Source organism: Copadichromis virginalis, linkage group LG17, assembly GCF_057382275.1.
Source record: "Copadichromis virginalis isolate Kocher_CV1m ecotype Utaka linkage group LG17, C_Virginalis_male_GT1.1, whole genome shotgun sequence".
Taxonomy (NCBI): Eukaryota; Metazoa; Chordata; class Actinopteri; order Cichliformes; family Cichlidae; genus Copadichromis; species Copadichromis virginalis.
This window is the reverse complement of record NC_140634.1, coordinates 19,893,050-19,913,194: the sequence shown is the minus strand read 5'-3', so window position 1 is coordinate 19,913,194 and position 20,145 is coordinate 19,893,050. Positions and strand designations below refer to the sequence as shown.

General features: G+C 40.1%; 1 protein-coding gene across 1 annotated transcript; it reads left to right on the top strand.

Moving 5' to 3' along the window:
* Positions 1 to 2,604: 2,604 nt before the first annotated feature.
* On the top strand, positions 2,605 to 13,204 carry LOC146689324 (tetraspanin-8-like). The gene is made up of 9 exons (XM_085437339.1): positions 2,605 to 2,765; positions 4,114 to 4,170; positions 6,287 to 6,406; positions 6,544 to 6,618; positions 7,162 to 7,257; positions 7,896 to 8,015; positions 9,143 to 9,175; positions 9,274 to 9,357; positions 10,277 to 13,204. The coding sequence occupies exons 1-9, from the start codon at positions 2,706 to 2,708 to the stop codon at positions 10,361 to 10,363; spliced, it is 732 nt and encodes a 243-aa protein (XP_085293465.1). The 5' UTR covers positions 2,605 to 2,705; the 3' UTR covers positions 10,364 to 13,204.
* Positions 13,205 to 20,145: the final 6,941 nt, after the last annotated feature.

The window sequence follows — 20,145 nt, the reverse complement described above, 5'->3', positions numbered from 1 at the left end:
CACACACTACAACAGAGTTTTGCACACTGGTACAATTAATTCAAAACAATAGTTCCAAAACAAATAGGTTGCTTATGGTTCTCCCCTTCAAAACCCTTGTCACATGATAAACACAAAAGACGCAACCAATGTATGTACAGTGGCACATTGTCATTCATGTACTATACAGTACAACACACACCAGAAACATTATCCCACTTCAGCATCTTGTCTTTGGTCTGGGTCAGGCCAGAGAATCTCATCCACATCAGAGGCTATATTGGCCCCAGCCAGGCAGTGAGGGTAAAATCCTCTTGCATGCCTGATCCACCCCTGGCATGCATCTACTGATATGTCTAGGCAGGCCTCTTCCATGGCCTGAAGGAGGTGAACACGGACATAAGGTTCTCGGTCATACACTTTCCACCGCCATGCCGAAAATAACTCCTCTATTGGGTTTAGAAAGGGAGAGTATGCAGGCAGAAAGATATTAGAAAACCTTGGGTTATTGGTAAACCAGTCACGAACCAGAGCAGCGCGATGGAAGCTGACGTTATCCCACACAACAACGTAGTGAGGCTGCTCTGGCTGTGCTGGTTCCCTGTAGTCCAGCTGGAACATATGTTGTCTTAAACCTTCAAGAAAAGCAAGGAGAAGCATAGTGTTATAGGGTCCTAGTACGGCATGGCGGTGGAGTACCCCTCGTTGGCTGATGGCTGCGCACATAGTGACATTCCCCCCACGCTGACCAGGGACATTTACAATAGCCCGATGGCCAATTATGTTCCACCCCCTTTTCCTTCTTTTGGTCAGGTTAAAACCTGCCTCATCCACAAAGATTATTTCATGGGGAACAGGCCGTCCTTCAATCTCAAAGATTCTCTGCAAAACACATAACACAGTAGAGTCAATCGGTACCCTGAACCACAGTTCAAGAGTGCTGAAATGGCAGCATAAACTGCCATGCTGTGATGGTACACAATACTTTATACAGTATCAAAACTCATACCTGAACATATTCCACACGTTGGTTCTTCACTCTGTCAGAGTTTCGTTCGAAAGGGACTCGGTATGCCTGTTTCATCCGGAATTGATTCTTTCGGAGGATGCGGCCAATTGTGGAGAGGCTGATGGCATTTATGCCTCGAAAAAGATGATCATCCTCAATCACTCTCCTTTGAATCTCTTGCAGGCGGATTACATTATTTGCAATTACCATGTTTACAAGTTCCCTCTCTTGCTCCTCCGACAAAAGCCTTAACCTGCCTCCACCAGGTGGTCGTCTCTGTGTCCTACAAAAATAGAAGCACTCATTACTGTAACTGTCACACATTCATTTTACAGGCAAATAATGGAAACATACTGAAACTCAAGACACATAAGTTCAGTAACTTAAACGTTACTGTACAAAGCAGTCTTACTGCAAGTACACCTACCTGTTTTCCTCCCTGAAGGTTCTGATGATGGAGGCAACAGTGAAGCGACTCAAATTTGGTTGTACTCGTTGCCCAGCCTCCCTCATAGTCATCCCATGGACAAGGACATGGTCAACTAAAGTGGCTCGAATTTCATCCGAGACTGACTGTCTTCTTGCCCTTGCTCTTCCCCTTCCTTGTCGCCGTCGTTCTCCACCTCCACCTCCTTCACCACGTCCTCCTCCTCCTCCACCTCTCCCTCCTCCTCCACCACCTTCCTGTTGTCCTAGACCACCTCCTCCTCCTCTTCCACCACGTCCTCCTCTTTCACCACGTCCTCCTCTTTCACCACGTCCTCCTCTTTCACCATGTCCTCTTCCTCCACCACATCCTCCTCCTTCACCACGTCCTCCTCCTCCTCCACCTCTCCCTCCTCCTCCACCACCTTCCTGTTGTCCTAGACCACCTCCTCCTCCTCTTCCACCACGTCCTCCTCTTTCACCACGTCCTCCTCTTTCACCATGTCCTCTTCCTCCACCACGTCCTCCTCCTTCACCACGTCCTCCTCCTTCACCACGTCCTCTTTCTCCACCACGTCCTCTTCCTTTGCATCTCTTTGGATCCATTGTTTCAAACCTGAATGAGCTGACTTTGGCCCTTTTATCTATCCATCGCAGGTTCTGATTGGTGTGTGCTAAATTTTGACTCCTAGTGTTTCCACCTGGTTAATTGTGTGCTAATTGAGCTCAAGCTATGCTGACTTAAGTTAACATTATTGCATGCTAGTGCTTTCTAAATGACTACATGGTGTAAGCACTGTAAAATGTAGGGATTTGTGTGTAGAGTTTTGCAGTAACAGTTCACCAAATTTGAGTCATGTGTCAAAGCAGGGAATAGTGTTTATAGTTCAGGGAAATGGGTGAGCTTTTTGAACAATAGCGTTACGGTTTTGAAATTTTAGTTTAGAGGCCTGGTTATAGTGTTTAAGCAATCGAGAAAAACTGTAAAACCAAATAACAGAACTTTAATCTTTTGCTTTATGCTTACTGCAGTTTTATAATCAGCCTTTTTTCTGCTTTGTTTCCAGTTTTCAAGCTCCAGTTTAAAGTTGAGTTTTTTCTATTAGTGCATGTCTCAGGAGGCTGTCCCGTACACACGAGGGCTTGGCTACAGGGCAGCTCTTTGTGTGTTACTTCCCCTTACATTCTCTGTCTGCGGAGTTTATCAGAGCACGCAAACCTGTACATTATTACATTCTGAGCTACAACCTCACTGCTTCACCTCCTGTGAGACACTCTCTAAAAAGTGAAAATGGGGAAAATTAATGGATGCATCAAGTGCATTTTTATTTTCTTTAATGTGCTGTTTATGGTAAGTCAAAACGTTCTTTCTAATTTAATTTTAAACTTTAAAAAATATTTTTGTGTTTTGTTCAGTTTTCCAGGACGATTTTACGTACGTTATGTTATAGAGTAGAACAGAATAGAGTTTATTTCAAATATGTAAATATAACTAAAATAACAAGAAAAAACTTTGTAAAAAACAAAAACAAACAAAGTAAAGCCATGAAGTTGCTGTGAATAGCTCCTACTCCTACATGCTAAAAAAAAGGATGAACTAGGAAAAAATACCTTCAGCTTTAACTAAAATTGTTGTACTATACTAAAAAAAACAAAAACAAAATATGATCATCAAATTTGATCATATTAATGAAGACATGCTTCAATGTTCAAAATATTTTTCCAAAACAGCAATCAAATACAAATGTGGTTAACTGCTCAGCTCAGTAATTTCCAGTAAAAAGCCCCCCCCCACACACAAAGCAGAAGAAAACAGGGTCATATTTCACTCCACCAGCCAACCACTGAGCAGCTTCTCCTCTCCTTTGTTAATTATTTTTTTTAGCTTACCCTAATGGAAAAAAGGCAGGGTGGGGGAAAACAAGGTGGAGTTTGAAGAAGCTGTTTTTGCTTTGATTAGCCTTTTAACGTCTTTGTAGTAAGAGAACTAAAAATGATTTTAAAAAATACAAAAAAACAATGAGCTTGTGCAGTCAAACAGAATAAAATGAGAAATGTGGTTTAAAAGATAATTAATTTTCAATTTTTAACACAGAGGTTTTTCTTTTTATTCATACTTATTGATTTTATTTCCATCCATTTACACAAAACATGCAAACAAACAAACATTTACTTGTAATAATGTTTTGAAAAAACAGTTTTTAAAATCAAATTACATAAAACAAAAATCTTATATTAAATTACTTTTAGAATAATAATAGCCTGGGTCTGGAACAGTTTCAGATCCATGTTTCTTGGGTGTTTTCACCAGCCAGGAAACATGCCTAGGCCTGAGGAAGTCTCTGATCAGGTTTTTAGCTTTGTCGCCCTCAGGTTGTGCAGTGTAGAAGTGACAAAAGCTCTTAACGGTTGCATGCAGGATTACACATCTCAGGAAGAGAGATTGTGTAACCTAAAATGGCTGACATGCTTTAAAGGTGTAAAATGGCTGAAGCGCTGAAATGTGGCAGGTTTTCCCTGGCTGAACCATGCAAGTTTCAGTTTTAAAATAAGATAATCACTTTTTATTATTAATTATGTCTTAGTGCACTGTTTTCAAAGCCTTTATTGTAAATGTTTTTTTAGCACACTTAGTCCACCATACTTGGAGCTTTAATTTTGTTAAACACAAACTGAACACTGTGATTCGGTTTCCACAGATCCTGGGATGTGTGCTGATTTACTTGGCAGTAAGGGCGACTGCCATGGCTGTGCAGGTAAACATCAACTACATCTCTGTTGACACAGAATAAAAGAAAGGCGAATGATATTTTTTAGCCAAAAATACCTTCAGTGGAATTGGGATTTCCACAGTGATGCTTTGATTATTCAACGTGTTGATTTTATTAGGCTCATACATACGGAGCTTAGAAAGAAAGCCAAGCGGAAATATCATGATTATATGTCACCCTTCAACAAAGAACTAAAATCACAAGGACCACACTATTTAAATTTCTTTAGTCTGCCTACAGACACTTTTGGACTAATCAGTATCATAAGTCTGTTTTCACTGATATTAGTTCATGTGTCCAGCTTTGATACCACTCTCAACTCCCTGCCGTTGACTGTCATAACGTAGCATAGGTAATAGAGAACAGCTACTCCTCTTGTGGTTAACCTATGAAAGCCCAACCATAAAAACAACTCTCCCACTCCAGATGTTTTTTCTTCTGTTCTTACATAAACCATGTGGCCGTCTTCCTGTCAAAGTCTGGAATAATAAATCAGGTCTGGCTTTAAGCCAGAATAATTCCCCCCTTGCTTAGTATCTATTTTCGGTAAACACTCACTGCAAGTTGTGTTTTTAATTTGCCTTCATCAGGTGATACAATAATCAAGTGTTTATCTGTGTTGACTTAATCATGAACCACTCTTAAAGTCATGACAGGTTATGGTTGGATCTTTGTTCTGTACTGATAAGAAAGAGTTCTATAAAAACAGAGTTCAGTAATGCTTTGAAACAAACACTCAAAAGACAAAAGCAGCTGGTTTGCATTGAGCCCCGAACCAGATTTAGTCAGGACATGATGTGTATACAATAATTCTCTAAAAGCACGCACGTGAAATGGAAAACACTCATTTTGAAATGTTTAGATTCAGCCGACGTGAAGGACTCGGCGTGTTTATATAGAATCAGGCAGCTGTCCAGATGTAGTGGAGGCTCTCATTTCTGCTCTTAACACAGAACAGATGCTGCCTGGGGGAAGTTAACGCTCTCACAACTCATTTTCTCTGTAACAGTAATTACAGCTTGGCGCTGACAAAATTGTCAAACCAGAAACACAGAGCTTTTAATGGAGTACATGTTTTGGCTCATTGTTGTCACTAAATGAAATAGTGTTTTTTTGTTTGTTTATCTACAGTTTTTTTCTCTTTTTTCTCCAGTTCATTTCCAGGTTTTACAGTCATATCCTGTAGCCTGTGAGTCTGGCAGTCATCTGGGGGATAACAGTCTCCACGATGTTCATTGTTAATGAGTTGAAATTTGATATCCATATATATGCTCCAGTATGAACCAGTTTGTGTTTTTGCCCTACACAATGTATTTCAACTTTCTGTTATTGTGTAACAAAAGAGTAGTTTTAATATCAATAACCATTTTTAAGTTATATATTTTACATAAACAGTTTTCTATAAACTGCCATGTGCAGAATGAAATCACATTGCTGCTGGAAGGACTGGAGCAGCAGAAAAGTGCTCAGTGCATTATGGAAAGCAGCATAACTGAGAGATGGCTCACGGTCACCTCATGCACCATAATTATAATCTTAATCAGAAAGGAAAGTTTGAGGCTTTAAAGCAGAGAGGATGTCTCCACTGATGTCTTTGCCTGCTGATCTGCTTTTGGTGTGTTCCACAGCGCTCCCAGTGGACAACCCTCACATTTTACGTCATTTTAAAAATGACTAATCCACACACTGCTGTCTTTGCTTCACAGAACAAAGACTGTGACTACAACTTTACAGTTTTATAAATGTCTGTTAACACTGTCTGATTCGACCTGTTCTTTACTAAAACTTCAGTAAATTTGATGTTGTGCTAGTTAAGCCTAACAACTGCAAATTTATTCTAACCCGAGAAGGTACTACAGTGGATGGCCTCTTCACTGAATGTGACTTACTGGATGGTCCTGGCATGGCCTGGTTTAGGTTTTGAAATGCTTGCCTTATGATCTATGGTAGCATGGCTAGATGGCACAGATATTAGACTCAATCTGATGTGAACCAGAGATTCATGTCTAGCATGTTACTGATAACTGTGTTTGCTTTTGCTTATTCCAAGAAGTAAGGATCAATGCAATGTTTGTGTTGTTTCCTGTTCTTTCTCGAGCAGTTGTCAGCATTTGGTATGCCAGGCTTGGGCTGGTCATGGGTTTTTGCCATTGGTGTCCTTGGTGTCTCCTCCCTGGGAATCTACGCTGCCTGCTCTGAGAAAGCCCTCGTCCTCAAAATAGTAAGTACAGGACCCCTACATCAAACAAGATAATGATGTGATACCTGTTTATTTTTTGTTGCTTTTAATTTCACAATGAACAAAACAAAAACAAAGTGATGATTCTTTTAATGTTCTTAACATTCCTTCATGTACAGTTTGCAGGATTTATGGGCATTGGAATGATCATCATGATGATTTTTGGCATCGTTGTAGCGGTCCAAAGAAACCAGGTGATCTCTTCTCCTCTCTGCCTGTCCAATAATTTTTCTTGATGCAAGTTTTTTTCATCACATTTTCTCTCTTTCTTTGTATTACTTTACATCTGTGTTTCTGTTACAGTTACTACTGTTATCTAGTGGCCTTCCTTTTCTGTCTGTGTCTGAAATAAAAATAAAAAAACCCTTGCCTTTCTCTCAGCAACATAGTTTTAATTATTTATTCCTTTTTTTCTTTCCACCTTAATAACACTATCACACACATTAACAATTGCCTGTATTAATGAATTGTCCTAATTGGACATGACCATAGGACCTAATGGATAGTATGGAAAATATTAGTAATGTTTCTTGTGGGAAATTCATCAGTGAATTAAAAGAAGCCAGTAAATAATTTTAGAAATAGAATTTGTTTTCTTTTCTACTTTAATTATTCTTGTTTTTGGGTATTCATTCATTGCATATTTGAGATTTTTGTCCTTCTCTGTCTGTCTTGTTGATAATATAGCTTCTCATCTGTTTACCGTGATACTAAATATATTCTTTTTTTCTTTGCAGACAAAGACTATCTTCTACAGTACCTCTAGTGAACTAGCAGAGCCCTACATGAAAGAACCATCCTTGAGAGATATGCTTGAAGCCTTACAGCAATCTGTAATGTTCTTTGTACTATTAACCTGATGACAGTAGAATCAAATAGAACAGAATAGCCAATATAGCCAATATAGCCAGAATAGCGAGGATACAGAGGGTCATGTCCAATGTCTGCTCAAGTGTGGTGAAATCCCAAATTTACTTGTACAAGTAGTCAATACAGGACTTGCAGGTAGTGATCTGAATAGCAGTGGTACTGGAAGGGCTCAGAAGTGATCAAGGACCAACCCTGATAGGGGAGATCAACCAAATTTGTTTAATTTGAGACTAAAAGAAAACTAAATGAATGAGATGTAAAATTTGTGGGGGTAGGGCCAAATAAGTGTATACTTCTGTCTATTCCTTTTCAAACAAAAGAATGGAATGATATGACAAAATGATGGCAAATATACACGTTTGAAATAAAAATGAACTGGACTGAACTGAAATTTTAGTCAGATAATATTTTTTTCTTTTTATGCTTGGTGTCAAGTAACTTTTTGACTCCACCTTACACAGAAAACCTTTTATTAATTATTTTTCGACTGAATTGTTTTTTAATAATTACATTATAGTTACTTTATTGACACATTTACATTAGTGCAGAACTTCATTAAGTATTTTCAATTATTTGAAGTCATTCTCTTATGTGTTAACAGATGAAATGCTGTGGAATAGTGAGCGCTAACGACTGGGGTGAGGAAATTCCCAATTCCTGTGAATGCAGTCCTTCAAATCTGGGATATGGAGGATATTCCTCATGCAAAACCAGACCTCAGGTTAGTTTTGTAAAATAAAACTGGATTTTAAGAAAAAAACAAAGAATATCAGGAAATGACTAATTCTGCTATCTACACTAATGGTGAAACAACTAGTAGCTTAGTTTTCCAACATCCAGAAGAAGAAACTACCATCACAACTAGAGATTGACACGGTACACTGCAAATGCTACGGCAAGGGGAAGCCAGAAAATTAGGTCAGGGGGGAGATATCATCATCTCCACCCTCTGGATTGGGTACCAAGCAAGAAGAACAACTGCTACATTGAAGGCGAGAACAGCTCACCGGGTCGATTACCAAGGCTATGTGAAATACCCTCTGAACAACAAAATATGTGAATACAGCACTGTGGGCAATCCCTACTGTGACCATAACCAATCGATCTACTCTCTGGCAGCAGTGATCACTGAGCTCCCTGGCTACAAGATGAACAGCCACAAGGAGCAGTACCCTCCATCGAGAAGGAGACAAGAGGCCAAGATCAAGGTAGCATAGAAGGGAGTTAGCAAAATATCTGAGCTGCAGAAAGCTGTGATGAAGAAGGTGCCTAACAAGTACTGTCCATACCTGATGCCTAGAAAACTGACAAACAAAGACTCACAGCCTTGGCCAGCCACTTGAGGAGGTATACAAGAGAGATGCAAGGCAGGAGAATTAACCAGCTGTTCTCCACAGAACCATCTAAGGCGTGTGGCAGGGGAACAATGTGAGAACAGCACCACCAAGGCTAGAAACAGAGCAATACTGGAAGAGCATATGGAAGAAGGAGACAACACATTACAACAATGCTCAGTGGCTAGTGGGACTAAGAGCAGACCACAGCAACCTCCCTGAACAGGATCCAGTAACTATCACCGTGGCAGACACCCAAAGTCTTGAGCAATTAAGAGTTGTGCCTGGCTCTGACATAATATACACCTCCTGGCTAAAGAAGCTTTTTGCGTGAAATTAGTGTCAGATTGTCACTTTGAAATTACAAGTTGAGTAATTTTGCAGCCATCCATTCCACATTGACAAATGTAACTATGTTTTGCCCTACAGTAATTTATATTTTATAACATGTATCTGAAAGTTAATAATGAACTGTTTCTATTTGAATACACAATATCCTCTTGTTTTCTTACAGGGAACCAGAGGCCCACAGCAAGTCTTTGCACAGGTATTTAATCCCCCAACCCCTATCAGCTAATCCAAACACTACAGTCTGCCATTCTGATAGATTTCCATGTAATAACTATCTTCCATTCTCTTCTGCAGTCCTGCGGTGACGTCATGTTTTCGGTGGTAGACATTTTCTTCAAGATCGCTTTGGGCTTCTTCTTTGGATTTGCTGTGACAGCAGTAAGCTTCACTGTTGTTTTCATTTATTGTCACAGGTTATCACTGTATATCACTGTGACTCCATTGTTCTTTAAGATCTTATTTTATTTTAAAAAAATCTTGGAAATTAAAACTCTTAGTAGCATTTCTAAGATGCTTTTTCAGACATTTGCTAGAATCTTAGCTTATTTGCATACATGATTACATTTTTGTTGCTAAATACTGTTTAATGTTATTAGTGTTCATTCCTTAGTAATGTTGTTACTGTACCTTCAAGGCTTAGCTTCACTCTATCAAAGAAATGTGAAAAAATAAAAATAAAAACTGAAAAGGGAAAGCCCAAGAAAAACAGACAGTTCAACTGCCAAAACCTTTGGTCATGACTGCATTTCCAGTGGATATTTGCTGGTAATAATTCTTTATGATTAACACAACTATGGGCGCAATAGTATACGTGAGTTATTTGCATGTTGACCCACAAAACTACATTCCAAGTTCCCATGTTAATTTGCTTTTTAAATTTGATTTTCAGATGTGATAAACCCATGTTTTATTTACAATAAAAAACAAAACATTTAAAATATTTAAACTGAGAGGAATGATATTTTCTTTATCCTTTTGCTTTTAAAGGTCTGTTTTTTTGTTGAGCCACACCACTGTCAAGCACTGAGACATGAATCCTTCTCAAGTGTGTCGACTATACATCATTGTGTAGCACATAAATACAGGTAGCACGTTGACCGCTTTATTAGCAACAAAGCTGGTAATTCCTCTTCAGCTTCTGAGTAAAAGCTAGTAATTGCCGTGTTGGAGCTGCAGCATTTACATCATTGTCATCCTCAGCGGGCTTCACCACCAGTGCTGTTGAACTGTAGTTTTTTAATATTATCGCCTACCTTTTTTGTGAACTAACCCCCTGTTCATCTACCTGTCTTTATAGCTACTGGGCCTGCTTATTACCATCTTCATGATCCATCAGGTCCAACGTAATGACACTGGAGGAGGCATTGCCATGAAAGGCTACTGAAGAGAACCACCATGCAGCTATGTCCTCTGATCATCAACCATTGCATTAGGTGACCACAAGAGAACTCTCTGGTCAGGACATCACCTCTTTTTTTTTACTTTGATTTATGAAAAAAAACTAATGTTTGCCTTGAGAGAGAGCAAACAAATGGCAATGTGGCATGCTGCAGGATTTTATTCAGGACAGAAACTGCTGCCTTTCTGTCCAGCTTTCCAATGTACAAAGCATAGCTTAGAAAGCAAAACATTTTTTAAAGCCTTATGTCTCTTATGTGTTATGTGATGGTATGCAGTATTCTACACATCTTATGTAGAGACCTTTTAATGAAAAGAAGTTGAACCTCTAAATCTGACTTTGATAAACCGTGGAGGCTGAAGTTGTTGAGAATAGGAAATTTTTTCTGGTTGCATTAAAAACAATGAAAACTCCAACTAAACTTCACTAGATCAAAACAAAAATCAAAAACAAACATCCAACTGTGTAGTTGAAATTGTTTGGATTGTTTGGCTGTTTTGTCCTTATGTATGACATTCACTGAAGAGGTTAAAGAGTTGTTTAGCTTGAACTGATTTTTTTTGGATTACATTTAAACATGCACTGATTTGTCCCCTGGTTAAGAACAAATAAGTAAATATGAGAAGTGAAAGACTGATTCCTTCTGTTTCTGAGATAGGGTCAATAATCTAAATTATTATTACATTCAAATTGAAGTCAAAACCTCTTTGGGTTAAAATGACCAAGTCAGAATGGCACTTAAGCTGTCACCTGCCTGTGTTTGTAAAGTAAATGATAAAATAGTAAATGGCCTGTATTTGTATAGCGTTTTACTTAGTCCCTAAGGACCCCAAAGTGCTTTACACTACATTCAGTCATCCACCCACTGGTGATGGCAAGCTACATTGTAGCCACAGCTGCCCTGGGGCGCACTGACAGAGGCGAGGCTGCCGGGCACCACCGGGCCCTCTGACCACCACCAGGAGGCAACGGGTGAAATGTCTTGCCCAAGGACAATACGACTGAGACTGTCGGAGCTGGGGCTCAAACCAGCAACCTTACGATTACAAGACGAACTGCCAACTCTTCAGCCACGATCACCCCATAAGAAATATAAAACAATGAATTCATATAAATTTTAAAACTGTGTTGTTGTTGTTTTGTATGTGGGAAGCACTTGAGTCATCATAGTTAAACCTTTAAGACCTACCATAGAACCAAGTTCGCCAGAGCTTATATTATATTTTTACATGCTGTGGAGCCATTTTTGGGAGCATTTCAAGTTGCTATACATCAATACAACCATTATAGCCCAAACTTTAATAATATGTCTGCATTAGGTGCATAGTAATTACATAAATTGCAAAAAAGTGCAATAAACTAAAAAAAAAATTGAAAATCGTTTTTGTTTTTTTAACATATATTTCTAGTTAGAGAAATTTAAGAGGCTTATCCCTCAAAACTGTAAATACAAAAAAGTTACACAAACTAGTTTCCCACCACAGGAAATTTATTTTGAGTGTCTTCATAGTTTTATTTTTGAAATACACCAATTTTTATACACTGCAGGAAAAACGAAAATAAATATTATAGTGCAAATTTGCAAAATAACAGCATATGCATCAAAATAAACTATTTCCAGCAGTGCAATATGAGTCTTAAGCATCCCAGAAACGACACAGAAAGTCATAAAGTCAAACATAACTTTTTAAAACACATAACAAGTAAAACACAAGCTCATAAGGCCCCTATCGTAAAAAACTACATTTCCGCAAAATGACGTCACTTCCGGTTTCGGGCAGGTCATGCGGTCATGTGATAGTTCGCGCTGATGGACGTAGGAAGTGTTACAAACAGCTGATGGATCGGCGAAGCGTGTTTCTGGAATATCATGTTTTTGTTGCTGCAAGTGATTTTTATGCAGTTTTTGCAAAGCTATATGTGGAAGGAAACTGTGACCTAGGACAAGCTGATGGCATAAGATGTAAGTACAACTCCTCCAGTTTCATATGCAAAAAAAATTATTGCGCTAGCTTACTTGGTTGCAGAGCTACCGGGATTTAAAAATAGTTACGCAAAACAGAGCGTGCCCGCTCCGATCGGCTGTAAAGGGTTAAGGTGAAAACTGTCTTTCTGTGGTTGTTCTACGGTTGAATTGTAAAATCAGATTTGTCCATTTAAGGTACACTTGTGTAACTGGAGCGTATGTGTACTAGAAAATGACTAAAAAATTACTTATCATAATGTCATGTATGGTGATAAAAGCTAAGTGACAAACAGAAAAATAGATCATCCACTGACAGAAAACTCATCTGTCATTAAAATGGAAAAAAGAAAATGTATTGGCAGCACTTTCTAACAGACAGTTTTGCATTTTGCAGCTCTGTTTCCTGCTCATTATACAGAAACTGCCCCAGAGGTAATTGAGTGGTAATAATTTAGAAATTACCACATTATTCCAGTCCTGTTTTGTCTTTGTTATCCTGCTATTACCATTTTATTACAGAGCTGCATTTCCATATTATTACCCCCCCCCCCCCGTTTTGGGGCTCATATTATTCTATTACATAAATTTCAGGGTAATATTACTCAACTGTAACTACTGTTGCTGCCATGATATTACTTGTATATTACTTATATTACTTTGGTAATTGCATGGTAGCAACTAAGAAATTACCACATTATTATACTCTTGTTTCTCCCTTGTTACCCTTCTGTCACCACTTTATTACAGAGCTGTAATAGAAAGTGCTACCAATGTATTAAAGTTAAAGATATATTGTTACAGGATTGCTATATGTTCTGCTTTAATATCATTAATAAATAAACTAGAGACTGAAAACACAATGCCTCACTCTCTTCTTTTATAATGTATTTCCTCACCTCTGGCAGTAATCATATCACCCTGGAAATGTTTCAGACAGGAAGTAAATAACACTGAGCAATATACCATCTCTCTCTGGCTTATGGTTTACTATTGTATGCTTGTTGTTTTGATGAGTTTGTAGCCTAAGGAAATACAAGGTTGGCTCTGTAAATTGAATATGGTGTTTGGTTAACATGGATAAATAGTGCAAGCCTAAGAATTTCAGTGAGCTTTAGGTTTAGGCACTGCTGGTGACTCGTCAATAGAGGGCACTAGGGCACGGCCTTCATGAAAAAAAAAATCCATAACAAGCAATTAATAGCAGAAATATGACATAAATTACGAATAAGCATAGTATATAATATAGTATAGTATAGTAAAGTATAAGTATATTCACAGAGAGTTGAGGAATGGCTGCAATCACAGCATACCCTTAGGCTCCCTTCTTGTTTCAGAGATGTTTTTCCCTTTTCACACAAATGACCTCCTTGACTCTCTGCTCAAATCAGCTTTCCTCCCAGTCCAGGCTGTGTACATCCTCATCATTGAAAGAGTGTCCATTGACTGGCCTGTAGGTGTAAATAGACTGCAGAGTCCTGGACTGACAAGTTACCTATTTTGTGTTGTGCCTGCTGCTTAGCCAGAGGTTGTTTGCTTTCCCCGATCTAGAAATCATGGCAATATTCATGACACCGATTGATTTCTGATTCAAGGCAAAAATTCCCTTTTGCTTCACAGGCTGACAAAAGCATATGTGAGCAGGAAGAGTTGTAACAGGACTTTACAAAACAAACAGCTTTTGGAACTAGTGAAAGAGCATGTTAGCAAAGCAGTGGAAAAGACAAAGAACAAAATAAAAAGGACAACAACAAATGCTGACTTCAAAGTCAGTGACAGGGTTTTAAGAGCCAATATAAGTAATCAGCAGAGGAAAGGAGGAAAGCTGGAAGCCAATTATTTAGGCTCATGCGTTATAACAGCTATCCAGGACCAAAGCACCAACCTTCAAGGTTCCAAGGGGGTTATAATTTCAAAAGTAAACATCGGCCATGTAAAGCTACACTGGTGTTTAAAAAAAAAACGTCTGGTGCACTATCATCTTCATTTATGTCACCTCAACCTGAAGGCCCATAACCAGCCACAGCCCTCCCGCAGTTAGTTCCTACAGCCACTTCTGGTCCATCATCACTTGATGCCACCCTCTCTGCCACTACTGCTTCACTATTACTTGATTAAATCATTTAGCCAAGACAAATTCTTGGCATGTGGAAAGATACATTTTGAAGGGAATATTTCTTTATCACTTTTTCTTCTTCACAAAAGTTTATTTTTGGTCATATACCAAAAAGAAAAGGTATGGGTTTTTTTTTTTTTTACAGCTTAAAATATTATTAAATATTAAAGGCTTATAGAATAATGTTCTCCCCTGCAATTTCACTCTATAAAGAGCTAATATATCCAAAATTTCACCAGTAATAAGTCATTATAAGAAGTGCTTGGAACTAAAAATCAGGAACGAGGGATACTGTTTGTAACTGCAGGCCCACCACCCGCAGGAGGCATTGTAGGGGTTGGGTGCATTCTGAAACTGAATTCATTTGCTTTGAAACTTTATTTTATCCTTTAAAAATGCAGCTCTCGAATAATTGCATTTTCTTTTTTTCTCTTTTTTTTGTTTGTTTCCCGTTTGGATCTTTAGCCATCAGAATTGTTGTCTTAAGGCCAAGAAAGATGCCAAGCGGATTTATTTTACCACGTGGATCATCATGGCCTTGCCATATTGGTCCATTTGATTGACCTTTATTATAATTATGTATTTATTTTATTTTCGGTTGCAACGGGACAGACATGACTGGGGGATAGGACAGGGAGAAAGAATGAAAGAAAGAGAGGGAGAGAAAGAAAACCAGAGGGAAGAAGAGACGGTGAGAAAGTGGGGAAGAAAGAAAGAGAAACAAACAAAACACCTGGGTCACCTGTATGGAGAAAAAAAAAACAGAAGAGAAAGCAAACAGAAAAAGAGCAACATAATAAATACAGCACCATCACAATAAACTAACTATCAGTAGATACTGAATATTAAACGATATTGTGCAGCACGCAAGATAGACAGCGCACAATGTGCTTTGAGGCAGCAGCCAAGAAAGGTGTAGTCCGCGTCTGTGAACACCCGTGTGTACACCTGTGTGTAGGGCTGCACGATTTTGCATAAAATGAGAATCACGATTTTTTGGCTTAGAATTGAGATCACGATTTTCTTTTCCAGTATAAATATTTATTGCACTTATTAACTGCACATCAACTTCGTAACAGTTGAGACTGAACATAAAAACAATAAATAAACATAAAAAACAAGAAATGTCTCACGTTTTTCTGTTGCCGCAAAATGTTGTACTGCTTGAAATTCTGTCTCCACCGTTGCTCGACGCTGCGTGTATAGAGCAGGTAGTGCCACAATAGAAAAATAGTTGCTGGACGGCACTGTGTAGCGTTTGTCTAGGGTGTTGATCATTTTCCTAAATCCCTCGTTTTGCACAGTGTTGATGGGAGCCATATCTTTGGTCAGGAAATAAGTGATAGCCTCCGTAATTTCTTTGTGCCTGTGAAAGTTCGACCTGTATAGGGAAGCGCTGTATAAGGTTCCCGTTATTGATGTTTGGGTGGTTGACCGGAACGGATTTTCTCCTGTGACTTTCTCGTCATCCCTGATGTGCTCTCCGTTGTTTTTTCCCTGCTACTTTTAGCATCACATGGCACAGCACAGCTTCTGTATCACGTGGTATAAAGCTCCGCCCTTGTTATTTGTTGAGCAGGAAGAGTGAGCGCTTGTTTTCATGCAGAGTACGTCCCGGATCAAAATGCGGTACAATCGTCGTCGTCGTCTTTTTTTTTTTTTTTTAATCGTTGTCATTTGGAAATGAGATCGCACATAAGTATGAATCAAGATCGTGATTTTCTAACGATTAATCGTGCAGCCCTACCTGTGTGCATACCTGTGTGGATCAGCATGCTTGTATTCCAAAGGTTTCTCCATGTAACGATCTGCTAGGGAGTGTGAGGAGCCATAGCCCCGTCCCCCAGGGCATGAAGCAGGTATGGAGGAGATCCAGGCCCCCGACATCCAGAGGCCCCAGAGTACGAGGACCCGAGGAGGACCACCAAAAGGGGGGAACCGTGTCACCCTCCTGGGAAGAGCTGAGTAGAGCCCCAAACGAGAGGTCACCCAGCAGCTACGGAGAAGAGGCCAGAGGGGGTTGCAGTGGCGTGCCCGTGGGCTCTGCCGGTCCACAGGCGCCAGGCCCCGCCAATCGTCCACCAGGAGTGAGCCGGTACATACATGAGCGCCCAGCCCCAGTCGACAAGGACCACCAACACACCAACGTCTGAGGGCATCAGCCACCGGCAGGGAGTGTGGTGAGGGGAGATAGGCCTCCGTACTTTGGAGGGCCTGAGATGTACCCAGAGAGGTTGAGTCTAAGACCCAACCTGACATATAGACACAGACGAACAGGCGCACGCGGACACAAACGTGCATTCCCACCCCGTATGCACAACCAAATACTCGGCACTCGACAGACACAAATAGACACTGCGCAGACAGTCACACTCCCCAAACATACTCTTTATCCCAGGTCCAGGTACCCCCGCCCCCAGAGGGGCAAGCCGCACCTAGACCCAGGAGATGTAACCCTTCTCTCTGGGGTGGAGGCAAGCGGACCACCTCCTTATCTGCAGTAGCAGGGAGGCCCCGCATCCCAGACCCCAATCTGACGGCTAACAGAACCGGGGTGAGTGAAGACCCCAAACCTCCCTACGCCCACTCATATGTAGTGTTGCTGTGTGCTGTTCTAAAGTGCATTTAAAACACAGCAGAGCATGGTTCCTGCTTCCTCTCAGAGAGCAGCCCGGCTCCTCCCGAAAACCCTTAGTGTCTATATGCATTTAAAATTGAGGGTGGGGCACCGGCGCCAGAGGTGGGTTGGAATACACCGACCATCCTCTGGATGCTGTAAACGTGCCCACCCCCAAGGCCCTATATGTATGTGTTATGTGAGAGTGTGAGTAATGTGGATGTCTAGGTTGCAGAATAAAATTGAGGCACAGGCGGCCAGAAGGGGACAGAGGGGGAGTGCCTCCCCTGCACCCTGGTGACATACCTGCACCCCAAGCCCTGCGTGTGTGGGTGGGTGTGGTAGAGCGGGAATAGGGAGGCAGCTGAGGATGGAGAGGGAAGAAAGGGAGGGGCAAGCGGCCCCTCCCTGGGGCCAGCTCCCCCGCTGACCACAGTAGGCACCCCCACTCTCTGGAACCCGCCAGGGCAAGGGGGCCCACGCCCCTCCGGACCGGGGCCCGCAGCAGCAGCACCGCCCAGCCCAACAGAGTCCGGGGCAGCCCACCCGACTCCACCCCAGAGAAAACTGCACCCATCCCATCATCCATTCATCTCCCAAACTACACAAGACAATACACACCCAGGTTGAGTTCATTCTCCACCTCTCCTATATCTCTCCCGCACCTGCAGAGTGAGCTCCTGTAGAGAGGAGACCACCTGCAAAGATATAATTGCATTTTCACTTCTCACCATTCAGTTTCAGTTCTACAATTTAGTTTCAGTTCCAATATTCAGTTTTTTGGGACTTACATCCTGTTTCGGTTCCAGAGTAATCGAGCGCAGATTAATAGAACTATGTTTGGTAACTTGACTGCATGCGGAGGTGACAATTCAGCTGCCATACAGAATATTTGGTTGGACTGCAAGAAGACTCTGAAGTTTCTCTTTTCTTCTGGCAGGACAGGAACATGGCCTTGTCCTGTGAGCCACCGTAAGGATGTACTTGGAGTGGAACTGGAGTGGAACTGGACTGTCACCGGCCTCAGGCTCTTTCACCTTTTCAAAGACAAAGCAGTCATTTAGATAGATTATTAGATATTGTTTACCTACTATAACTGCACAAAGAGAATTTAGAATTATTGACAAGAGTGAACAAGTACTGACAGTGTAATCTACAGCTGTGGCCAAATGTTTCAGAGAATGAGAAGTGTTGGGGTTTTTTTAACAGTTTTTTTTTCTTTACAAAGTTTGCTGCTTCAGTGATAGTTGTATATCATATTATATCACTTCATGTGGCCCTCAGCCGGAAAAGGGAGGAGTGCCTGCTCCGGGTCAGGGATGAGTTCCTGTCCCAAGTGAAGGAATTTAAGTACCTAGGGGTCTTGTTCACAAGTGACGGTAGAAGCGAGCGGGAGATCGACAATGTCAGGGGCTTGATCTGTGACCCAATGTTTCGAGATTATTTTGTATTTTTGATTTTCTTATATTAAGTTGATGATACTAACTTGTGTTATTGTGTTATTATTAGTTAGGATTTAGTTGAGTTTTATTCTGGTTTTTGTTTCATCTATGTCCCCTTGGTTATGTGTCATGTTTCCTGTCATGTGTTTCATGTCTGTGTTATGTCCACGTTGTCAAGCTTGGGAGTCATGTCTACATCTCTCCATGTTTTCTGTTTTATTTTTTAGAGTCTAGTGTTTCCATGTTCAATGTATTTTCTTCTACTTACCCCGTCATGTTCATTTGTGTCAACTGTGTCTCCCCAGGTATTTCCACTTCCCTCATCCCTCAAACTGAGTTCTATGTGCGTGGGTTTTAGATTTTATGTGCAAGTAATCCTCTTGGGCCTGTGAAATTGAATTATCTTTATGTCATGGCACGCAACATAAAACACAATTTAAGCAAATAATTCCATAAGGGGAAAAAGACAGGCAGCACAAGAGGATCTGGTGACAAATACATTTTTAGAGGAGAAAAATAAATAATTATAGTGTACATGTCTTTAAGGGTTTTTTTTGTAAATACATAATTTCAAATAAAATGAACTGAAATTCCATTAAATCACAGGGGAGTTACCCCCTTAGTCATGGGCTGTATAATAAAGTGGTACCCCAAGTCTATTACTACTACTACTGCATTTAGCATCTTTTTCATTTGTATTGTAGCTCAAAAGCAGGTGATGCTGTTTAACTCTGTTCTCTTTTGTGATCCTGAAATTAAAAATTAAAAACTAATTCTACTATCAGGTGAACTGAACTTCAGTTAAGAAGTTATCACCTGCATTCTCTCTGGGTCAGATATAAACCAAGTTTAGGTGTAGTTTATTTTTGTTGTTCTGACTTTTTACAGTCAGTTAAAATAACTTGTACTGCGTACTAGCTAGCATGACGGAATTTTAGGGGTGGGTTTTGATTATCGATTTATCGACCAAAATCGATTCTAGAATCTGCAGGTTTTATCTCTCTCCAAACAATATTGACTGAACCAGCAGCAAATGAAGATCCATACTTTTTGCTTCACATAAACATCGTCATGAATTCCCTCTGACTTTTGCTGTTTTGCTTCCACCACGGTAAAATCATGCTTCATGTACAGCTCTCTCTCTCTCAGTGTACTTCATAAACAGTTTCCCATCCAAAAATCTCGGTTTAGTCTACCGTTGTTTACAGCGCTGTCGGCTGCCTTTTTTTTTTTTTTTTTTTACTTGCTTCCGACTTGAAAGCCTCATTTCTATTATTCAATACTGAACAAATGTAAATTTTTATAAATATGCAAAATTGCAAAACGCTTAGCGGTGTCTCTAATAAAACCTCTGTAATTTTACTCTGCTTCACTTCAGCAGCAGCAACTAATGTTCATACTGTATGGTTTTCTTTCTTTTTTGTTCTACTGCACAATATTTTTAAGCTCATGTGCTATAAAAAGCCAGACCAGGAAAATCTTCTTCATCTTTTTCTGTGTTTTATGTTCAGTTACTTTGACACAAAGCCATCTGCTGTGATGCTTACACCTTACACCAGCTGACACCTCACAAGTGTCAGCTGTTTTTTCATAGATATAAAAATATGGAAATGTACTGATAAGTGTTTA

Bases quoted from the DNA above. Each gene is read 5' to 3' on its own strand.
- LOC146689324 (XM_085437339.1), top strand. From the start codon at position 2,706: ATGGGGAAAATTAATGGATGCATCAAGTGCATTTTTATTTTCTTTAAT. The intron at 4,171-6,286 runs GTAAACATCAAC...TTTCTCGAGCAG, and splicing joins CGACTGCCATGGCTGTGCAG to TTGTCAGCATTTGGTATGCC. The intron at 6,407-6,543 runs GTAAGTACAGGA...CTTCATGTACAG, and splicing joins AAGCCCTCGTCCTCAAAATA to TTTGCAGGATTTATGGGCAT.